Raw genomic sequence first — 10,343 nt, 5'->3', positions numbered from 1 at the left:
ACTTTATCATTTGAACATTTCCACACTTTATCAGGTCAACGCCATAAAAGCCAACGTATTTTAGCGGGTCTTTATGTGATAGACCGACACAAAGTAGCGCATAATTGTGAAATGTAAAAAGAAATATGAAACGGTCTGATAAACAAAGCAACTATATACGCTTATTTATCTTTTTTATTTAACGTGCTGCCAGGCGACGTTGTAGCTTACACATAACTGTTCAAGGAAGCTACGCTAACTATAAAAATAGACGCTACAGCTAAGTTTGCATAAACTAAGGAGCTCTTACAAGGTCTAAGCGCCTCTGACTACATATCCCATCATCCCGCGCGGCACTATTTTGCATCAGTGACGCATTTTGGGCGCGTCTTGTTTCATCAACTGATGCCGTTACAAGCGGTAAACTACTCCTTTCAGGACAACAATAATCCTATTGAATGAAGCGTTGTGATTTGGTATGTTTGTTAATTTAACGTGTTGTAGTCCTGTATGAGTTAATATCTAAAAAAAAAAAAAAAAAAAAGGAGCACGAACGTGCCATGGTTTTATATCGGGCGGGAGAAACACTTTCTGATCCAGTTGTTATTGTTATCGCCAATAATTCAGGTTTTCACCAGTGATGTCTCAGCAGGCCCAGCAGACGGGGGCCACGGCCCCTGACTCTCCCGTGATGGTCGTCACTAGTAACGTGCAGAAATATGCCATAAAGAAAAAGAAGGTCCTCAGCGCTGAAGAGAGTGAACTCTTTGAATTGACCCAAGCTGCAGGGATCACATTGGATCAGGAAGTGTTCAAGTGAGTGTCCCCGGTCGGCAGAAATGTGAAATCTTTTTGTTTTGCCGGTGGAGAAGTGAACTGATTCGTCGTTGCCCGACCCAGGATTATCGTGGACCTGCTGAAGATGAACGTGGCCCCTCAAGCAGTTTTCCAGACGCTGAAGGCGATGTGTGCGGGCCTGAGAGTCACTGAAAGCTCCGCAGAGTCCTCGCACCCAGCGAGCACGACCGCAGCACCTGCAGAGGTCAAAGGTCAGTGTGCTTGTTAAAGTTAGCACGGACAAGGAAGGAGCTGCTGTCTTAAGACTTCAACTAAAATACCTTGAAGGGCCTGTTTAGATAAACATTACTTTATAGGAATATTGACAGCACTGGAACTGCGTCACAGCTAGTCACCTTACAACCACCTAGACTTTAAATGTCTGAAGAAGTTTGCTTTTATCGTTTTCCATGTTCAGATAAATATGGAAAACAGTTTTTTCTAAACACAGATTGAATTAGAGATTTATTTGATAACTCTGCACCAGTACGACACACTCAGACACACCTATATCTTCACAAGCCTGGTCAAACATGGAAAAACAACAGCACTTTTATTTGTTCATTCAGTGCAATTAGACGTCCCTCACAGCACAGAGCGTAGAACAAAACTGAATAGATCCGCCCTTATGGATCGAGACCAATACAGATATTAACATCGGATCAGTGCGTCTCAACAGAGAGAGCCTAAAAATAATTGGTGTTTTTAAAAATCCTATTTACTGGTTCATACCTCAGCAGTGCCTTGGTGACGTGATGATGCCCTGCAAATATAAGTGCTGTTGTTATTATTACTAGTTTCCTCCCGCAATCTTTTCTTTGCTCCTCACTTTCTGTTTCAGATCTGTAAAACGCACATGTTCCTTAAGTTGTTGTTCAGTTCAAACTCACACCAATTCCTCCCTGTTTACTTCGCCGATAAGGGCTATCCAGCTATATGGTGAAATGAAGACCAAGCATAGCCTCTGTGTTTGCCACTGCTTCTTCGAATTTCTTTCATGTTCTGTGCAAATTGCTTCTTTTCTTTCTGTGCCCCCTGCTTCCTGAAGAGGAAGAATCTCTGGTCTCTGGGAAAAGCCCCAAGCCTGCCGCAGCCCACCATTCAGCGTCAGCCCCCAGATCCGCAAGGGTCAACACTAAGATTGCGGTCTACGGTCCCCAAGATGCTAGCTCAGCTCACTCTCAAGGTCCCCTCTCCTTCACTTCCATCTGGGTTTCTTTCTCAAAAATAGCAGTTCGTGTCATATTTACAATACAAAGCCAGAGACTTCCTCATCCCATTGATTGTTTTGAATGGAAAGAGTTTTGTGTGCGTGTGTCTGTGTGTGTGTCTGTGTGCGCAAGCATGTATAAACTAGAGCGTCCGTGAGTGTTTTCGTATTCACCATGCAGTTCTTTTATTGTGTTTTGTTTTCAAAGTGGCTGAAATGTATGGAGAAACAGTTAAAAATGGAGATTGTTAGATTTACAAAAGCATAAATTCCCTAAAATAACTTAAAAAGACTACATTGCTAACGCATTTATGCTAGCGCCTAAATGTTTTATGCTAACATTTGCATGTTAGCATAAAAATGATATGATAACTTGACATTTAAAAAATATTATCCTGACTTTTCTTATGCTAAAACATTTGTTAGTAAATATTTTATGTTAGCATAAAAAAGTTGAAGAAAAATGGGGGGGAGAAACTGTTTTTATTTATCACCTTTTATCAGATTAAGCAAAGGCAGATAGAAATTATACATCTGGAAAATAAAAAATATATATTTTCATAAATTGAATCTGAATACTTTCAAAGACATACAAAGACTCTGTATATTTTGGATTCATTTAGCATTAATCAAAATTTGGCAACATGCGCCTCATCTCGCTCTGTCAGTCCCTTCCCTGACTCCATAAGTGCCGTGTTGCTTGGAACCAGAGATCAGAAAATCATCTTTATTTTTATTTTAACCTCTAATTTGTTTGTTTGTTTGATTGGTTATGTTTTTGTTGTTTTTCAATCAGTGCGCAATAAACCCGGAGCAAGCCAGAGTGAGAAGAGTCGAGAGCCCTCCAGCCAGAAAGTGCAGCGGCAGCCAAGCGCCACCAGAGGGCAGAAGACCAAGAGCTCAGGCAGCAGCAGCTCTTCGTCACAAATAAACTCGTCATGAGAGCCTCTTCAGTGTGGGACCTTATGTGAATATGTAGGCTTAGTTTCATGTAAATCATTTGTTTTACTCTGTCACTGTTTACGTTTCAAATGGTTAGAATTATTTGCTCTTTGTTTTAGTGTTTTATGTCCGTTTGGCTTGTCAACGACAAAAGAAATGTTACTTTTTTCATCTTGACATTCATTTTGACAAATGATACTAAACATGTAAAACTACCGTTCCTCTTTAGTGAGTATGCTTTCAGCACAAGGGATGATGGATTGTTTTGCCAACAAAAGGTTTCTCCTTATCCGTCCATTAATATAGTTGTTGCTTTACAAATGGAGCTTTTACCTTAAGTGACGTACTAATAGTAATGTCAAATATTTATGTTTTTGTATTTTAAAAACCCAAATGCATTGACGTGTGCATGTTTTTATATCATATAACTCAAATAAATAAAATCTGTGATTAACTTGCCGTGTTTGGTTTCTTTTTTTTTAACAATTTCAGCCAAATGATCCGTTTTGTCAGTTTGACAGATCTCAACACACAGTAGTTCACTTTCCTCTTAATTCTGCTGTAATAATTTAAGCACAATGTGTTGAATATTTACGGTGAAGTCGTAAACAAATTTAGCTGAATAAGCAGAATTTCCTGTGATTGCCCTTTCAAGAACAAAGGGTCTGTTGTGTTGGCAAAACTACTCGTACTTTTTGCAATGTTTCACATTGATTTGTTACCAACTTTGAACATCTATAGACTTGGCTAAATTCAAGCTCAGTCAGGGTGGACAAACAGCATCTGTGAACTTTTTTTAAGTCTTTCCAAAGACTCTGTTGGTTTTTAGTCTAGAGTCTTTAGACTCTGACGAAGACGTTCCAACACATTTTCGTCTAAACAAGGAACGTCCAACAGAGTCCTACTGGTGTTTTAATATGCCTGAACTCAACTGATTCAAATAGTTGAATTACATCTAGAGGCCTACTAATGAACCATTATTTTCATTCAGCTGTCAAGCCTCCAGAAAAACTAAAACATGCATGATGCAGGCATGATCTCAAGCCTTTTGCTGCGTCTAACAGGTTTACTTCCAGAGTCGTCTTCCCACATCTACAATCTGGACAGGAAATGATAATAAAAACAATAAAAAAAGTTTGAATCAAGTGGAACTGTGACAACATTTCCATCATGACAGAGGATGGTAAGGTAGATGACAGAAGAAAAATCTCTACAGACGTCACTGCAGCACATTGTTGCATCACTGGGTCACCAAGTCTCCATAACAACCATTACACGCCAAACAGTTGTTTGACAAATACGTCTGGGAATTTTCTTTTTACATAGCCATGTGGATATTGCTAATCTTTACTGAGAACCAAGAGGTTTGGGCAGACGATACCAAGACTGAGATTTCGGGCAGAAATGCCTCACCACAGGCAATATCAGCCGTCCAGAGTCCACAATGCTAAATCTTAAGAAATGCGGCCCGAAGAAGAGATCTGTGGCTGAAGAGAAGAGAAAATGACAGACTGCTCTGGACAATAATCTCACAAAGACTAATTGCTGGGGTGCTGTGGTGGCACAGAGGTAGAGCACAACCCATGTATGGAGACCCGAGTCCTCGACACGAATGTCGCAGGTTCGAGTCCCGGCCTGATGATCTTTGTTGCATGTCTTCCCACTCACTCATTACTTCTTTCTTGTCTAACCACTATAAAATAAAGACTGCTTGTGTAACATAGTTAATGTTGTATAGAATTCCACTTGTCATTACTTCCAAGTTTGGGTTCATGTGTAATGGGTGAAACAGCACCCCCTCCTGGTGGTTGGCAGTGTTAAATATACTGAACACAGATATCTCGTTGCCAGTTCATGAGAGATGAGCGCGAGGTAGGTTCACTGAGTTTAACGCTCTGGTAAAATGTTATGTTAGCTTAATGCTAACATGAAATACTATTCCTCGCAAGGTGCTGTACCCGCTGTGATGAACCTGATTCCTGATCAGTTGTTATCCTGTTCCATACAGATAAAAATCAATTCATCTCATCCTGTCTCCTGGCCCTTATTCACACAACGCAGAACTGAGTTGAACTGAGCGATCACGATTATCGAGGGTACACTTGATCCAATAAAACATTTTTAAAAAGTCTAATTGCTGTCCTACTGACAAAAGCAGATTTCAGATGCCAAGCTACTGGCTTGGAATAACGGATTGAAAATAAGAAAAAAAACCCCACTAAAATATACTAGAAAAAGAAAAGAAAGGGTAGATTGTAAAGCGTAGAGGTCATAGTCCTCAATATGATTGTCCTGGGTTCAACTCCTGGTCTTGGGCATTTGCTGCATCTCTTTCCCGTCAAATTACTGTTCAATTTCTAGTGCCAGAAAAACCTTTGGAAAAACCAAAGCAGAGAAGTTTTATTATCTCAGCGCACAGCTCTGCTGTCGGGGCCACACTTCCAGGCTACATAACTCCTTCAGGTTATTAAAAAAGAGGTAATTTAATGCTAGCTTTGGATAAAACATTTGGCTCCTTCTTCCTCTTTAATTTTTCCCGGGATCCTCGGCGAGTGACGTTCTCCGTGGGCAACGTGCAGCGACGGCGTGCTGCTAAAACGAAACAACAACAAAGCGTGTTGACGTCACAGATCACAGAGTTTAATCTCATACAAAGCAATGAACAACAAAGCTGCAGAGGAACAGAGATATGCATTTTTCTCAAAATAACAGACACACAAAGGAGACAGACAAAAACAAACACGAAACACACAGACAGACAAAGGCGCCCACGTGGAGAGAAAAAGATGGAAAAAACTCTCTTTTCTTTCTCTTTACATGTCCTCTTAATACAAAGGGGTGTTTCCGTATTTTAATTTATGCAACGAAAGCGTTCCGTAGTTCAACCAATCAGAGAGCCACCTTGGAAAAACGTCAACCTTCCCCTAAGTTTTAATGACCAAACTCAAGAGTCATTTTAGTTGTTAAAGTTATAAGTTAATTTCACAAAACCTATTTTACTCTTTTGGACTCAGCATCTCCCAAGATTTGAATCTTTGCCTTATCACGAACAATATTTAAAAGGTGTATCCGAAATTAAACATAGATGTTTCCCAGATTCGAAATCTGTGATCCACTCCAGATGCAGCTCAGAGCCCCTGGGAAACCCCCAACCTTCGACCTCTCGGCAGGGGAAGATATTCTTTATGGCCTACTAATTTAAAGCCTTTCAAGAGAATAGTGTTTTGTGGCTGCTCTAAGTTACAGCCTTGCCAGAAGAATGTTTATCTCTGCTTAACATTTGTCCAAATAGGAATGTTTATCTCTTAAACGCACATGGCATGAGATTAGCCATATTAAACACTCAACAATATCCATATTTCCTTAACAAGGTCACTCTCCTTGAACTGCAAATCCCTTTGCAAAATTTGACTTGTGCAAATTACAGTCTGACTCCTACCTGAGACAGTGAAAGCGACATGCTTGTGAATTCAATGAACATTCAAATATTTCACTTCTTTTGCAGGCTGTTGCGATGTCGAGAAAGCCAGATACTTGAAATTTCTTCTGTTTAACTTCAAGACTCCAAATCAAGCTTCGGCTGAAGATTCTCCAGCAACAAAACGGCGGAGGAAGAGCCGAATCATTTCTGAGCTGGTTGGGATCTCCGTTTTAACGTCTCTGTGCTCTGCTTCGTCCTTCTCGTCTTGAAGGGCCGATAACTTGGAACATCTCGAGAAATGAATGTTTTCCTCGGCATCGTGGGGAGAGGAAGCGCAGATTTCAAAGTGTTGCTGACAAAGAACGCTCAATGCTACTGCTCTTACTCTGCTATGATCTTATTGATTTAAAAAAAAAAAAAAAAACAGTTTCTTTTTCTTCTTCTTTTGTGGCAACGAGAATAAAAGCAGAGAGTATGAGGAATGGAAGATGATACGTTTTTGTGTGTGTGTGTGTCTGAATTTTGATTCTTATGACCTGAACGGCTTAACTTCTATCACAAGGGGGCAGTAGAGGCACATTTCCAATTAACACCGTCGAATTGTTTTTGGCCCTTTTTTATCTTCTTCTTCTTCTTTACAAATCAGCTCTGTCATGAGTGACAGTGAACTTGAAGCGCGTCAAGTTGTTCTGGTTTTCTTCCTTCTTCTTCTTCTGCTGCTGCTGCTGTTTGCAGGTTGGTCACTGACAGACGAAGTGACACCTCGGAGGTGAAAGGTGCAAGGAGAGAAGGAGAGGAGGAGACACAGAGGAAGGCTGCGGGGCTTTTTTATGTGGCCGTTTGTCCTGTTTATGTGTCCCTGCCTCTCCCTCTCCTCTCCGCGCGCGCTGCGTTGATGGCAGCATGCCTGTAATTGATGGCGCCATATTGCTGTGGTGTAGCAGGTTTAATGGGGCTTGACAGAGCAAGGGAAAGCAGCATGCAACCAGGGATGGGACTTAACCCTTTCACACTCGCGTCACCCTTTCATCTCCTCCTCCTCCCTCCCTGTACATCAGTGCGTGCGAACACAAATGCGAATACAAATATGCCCTGGGTGATTAGCTTGTTTACGATTCCTACTGTTTATCGGCGGTCATGCTAATGGCGGTTTGGTTCATGATCAAGGAAGGCTCAGACGCCCCCCCTCTCTCTCTCTCTCCGACTCCCGCTTCCGAAAATAAACACTCGCCAGCTGTTGGGTGAGCGCTGCAGTTTTCGCTCAGAGGAGCCTAAATGTGTTTGACAAAAGGTAAACGACTGGGAATTTATTCCTTCAAAAGTTAAAAGCCCGGGGAATGCGGTTCCCTGACGCCGCCTGCAGGGGTCAGTGTATACCTGAGCTAGCGCTCTGCGCGGCCTTCCGCTTCCTTGGACTTCCAAAGGCATTCCATGTCCAGATTTTTTAAATTTTTTTATTTTGGGATGTGTTTATTTTGTTATGGGGAGGGAATTTCATAGCCCCGCACTTATTCTTCCATTAAAGCAGCTGGCGCTATCCTCCTCTCGGGGTCTGCTCCTGTACACACTCTTACGCGCCATTAATCAATAGAGAGGATGAAACGATGCCATTGTGCGCGCGAGACGAAGGCAGAGGCGAACCAGCGCGCTGAAGAATGAGCTAGTCAAAGCTGTTGGCAAATCATTAATGGAAGGTGTTGGTCTAAACCAAGTTCTCACACCCTCTCTGAGCAAGCTGTTCCCAGGTGACAAAAACCTGGGAAGAGACGCTATTTTAAGAGCCAGCCTCACACCTCTGGTCCCCTCCTTTCATTAAAAAAAGAAAAAAAGACAGAAAGAAAACCCTGCCACTTTTATTCCCCCGTTGAATCCCTTCCTCCTCAAGAGCGTTTGGGTGTGGAGGAATATCATCCCATTCCCCCCACCTCCGCGTCTGCTTTCTCCAACCTCTCAACAGCCTGTGAACTCTCGGTCCACGTTTCTCTCTGAATTTCACTCTCCATCATCTCCAACACCCTGCGCTCCCCAACCCCCCCAACTCCACTTCTCCTCTCCTCTCCTCTCCTCTCCTCTCCTCTCCTCTCCTCTCCTCTCCTCTCCTCTCCTCTCCTCTCCTCTCCTCTCCTCTCCTCTCCTCTCCTCTCCTCTCCTCTCCTCTCCTCCAGGCCGCAGATTGGCTATTTCCTGCACGCGCCCAGTAGAGCCCTTATCAGCGGTAAAGTGCTGATTGTTGGTCTGTCTCTCAGGCTGACTGACAGTTGGGGCTGCGCTGCTGAAATGCCTGATTTGGTCAATGTTTGTCTGTGGGGCCTTATCTCCACGCCTTATATTAACTGCCTTGACAGTATGTGCAGGCAGTCTCTCTCCATCTTGTTGCACCACCCTCCCACCACCACCACCACCCATCCCTCTGTCCTCCGTCTCTATCTCCCCCTCACTCTCTCCTCGCTCTACAGTCTTTCATCCACCAGCTAAACATTTTTTTTCCCCCTGCTGATCCTCCTCTTCTATCTTTGTCCCTTTTGTAGCTGCATCAGCACTTGAAGACCATAAATGTCACTTTTTGTCTTGTTTTGCTTTTGTTTTCCCCTTTGTTTTCCTTCCTTCCAAAAGCAGCAGCGATGTCAAAGCGAAAAGGGTCAGTCTACCCAAGTTAGAAAAACAACCCCCCATTTTTTCTTTTCTTTAAAAAAAAAACAACTTATCAGTAGTGGGGCCAAGCCATGCGGATCTTTCTGCTTCGATCTGCTGAGCTCTCTGCAGCAAATAGAGAGGAACTGACTGGCATTTGTGCAGTACAAGCTAGAACATTGTGCATCAAGAAGCCTTATATATATATATATATATATATATATATATATATATATATATATATATATATATAGTATATACAGTATATAGTATATATACTATATATAGTATTTTTCACATTGCAACCATAAAGTTAAATTTATTGCAGGGGAATTTTATACTAAGTAGACCAACCCAAAGTAAACCATATTTTTGAAATCGAAGTAAAACATGGCTGTACATTTTTAATACTCACAAAAATGAGGAAAGTGCAGTGTGTGTGTGTGTGTGTGTGTGTGTATGTGTGTGTGTTTACTATTTATCTGCCATGGCCTATAGCGGATAAATACAAACTGATCCTGTTACTTTACTAAAACATGCACTCAGCAGCCACTTCATCAAGCACATCTGTTAAAGGGGCAGAACGAGATAAAATTGACTTCCAAATTTTACATCGTGTTATAATGTTGTTCCCTCATCAAAAACAGAGTGGTGCCATGATTCTCTCATCCCTGTTTGACAAATCTTTTAATCTCCCGTGGCAACCATTCAGCTGCGCAAAACACCTGGGTGGATCTAGCTCCGCCTTTGAGATGAGGCTCCTCCTCAAGACTAGCCAGCAGCAATTAGCAAACATCTGGTGGTACTGTGCATCTGCTGAGTTCATTATAGGAGCTACTTCTCAGTGGAACGCTGATAAAAATGTCATTAATAAAGGAGCCGTGTTTTAATAACTTCCTGAAGGCGGGGTTTCAGAAAGAGCAGGAGTTTTTAAAGAGACAGAGGCCCAATTTCAAGGAGTTAAAATACAAAGGACAAATTCTTTTAAGTCAATTTGATATATGCAGGATTTTTTTATAACAACAGAAGTTACCATAGTTAATTGATTATGATATAGAGTGGCTCTCTGCGCCTGGAAAATACAATACTGAGTGTAAAAGTATAACATTTTTGAAAGTGCTTTAAAATCAAACGGCACAGTTTTTGATCAAAAGCCTAAATTTGGAAAATGTTACCCTTGAAAGCAGATATTTTTATCTACCCAATAAAAAGACAAGCACATTTTTTTTCTCACTGTCTGAAGCTAAATCAGACCAAGCTTCTCTTGTTTTAGGTCAGGTAGAATTAATAAAATTATTTCAGTCTGCTGAAACTATAGTGAGA

General features: G+C 41.7%; 1 protein-coding gene and 1 long non-coding RNA gene across 4 annotated transcripts; both read left to right on the top strand.

The window, feature by feature from the left end:
- The first annotated feature begins 252 nt into the window (after positions 1-252).
- mzt2b (mitotic spindle organizing protein 2B) lies at positions 253-3,427 on the top strand. Of its 3 annotated transcripts, none has more exons than XM_028024645.1 (5): positions 253-399; positions 607-795; positions 880-1,028; positions 1,865-2,002; positions 2,823-3,427. In XM_028024645.1, the coding sequence occupies exons 2-5, from the start codon at positions 620-622 to the stop codon at positions 2,966-2,968; spliced, it is 609 nt and encodes a 202-aa protein (XP_027880446.1). In that variant the 5' UTR covers positions 253-399; positions 607-619; the 3' UTR covers positions 2,969-3,427. The 3 variants fall into 3 exon arrangements, with proteins under 3 accessions (XP_027880446.1, XP_027880445.1, XP_027880447.1); XM_028024644.1 differs by having other exon boundaries at positions 310-455; XM_028024646.1 differs by lacking the exon at positions 1,865-2,002 and having other exon boundaries at positions 310-455.
- Positions 3,428-4,405: 978 nt separating this feature from the next.
- On the top strand, positions 4,406-4,996 carry LOC114149076 (uncharacterized). The gene is made up of 2 exons (XR_003596428.1): positions 4,406-4,840; positions 4,918-4,996. It is a non-coding gene; the product is annotated as an uncharacterized LOC114149076 (long non-coding RNA).
- The last annotated feature ends 5,347 nt before the right edge of the window (positions 4,997-10,343 follow it).

The sequence above is a fragment of the Xiphophorus couchianus genome, chromosome 8 (genome assembly GCF_001444195.1).
Source record: "Xiphophorus couchianus chromosome 8, X_couchianus-1.0, whole genome shotgun sequence".
Classification (NCBI taxonomy): domain Eukaryota; kingdom Metazoa; phylum Chordata; class Actinopteri; order Cyprinodontiformes; family Poeciliidae; genus Xiphophorus; species Xiphophorus couchianus.
The sequence above is the reverse complement of the archived record's forward strand: the minus strand, read 5'-3'. Positions and strand labels throughout refer to the sequence as shown.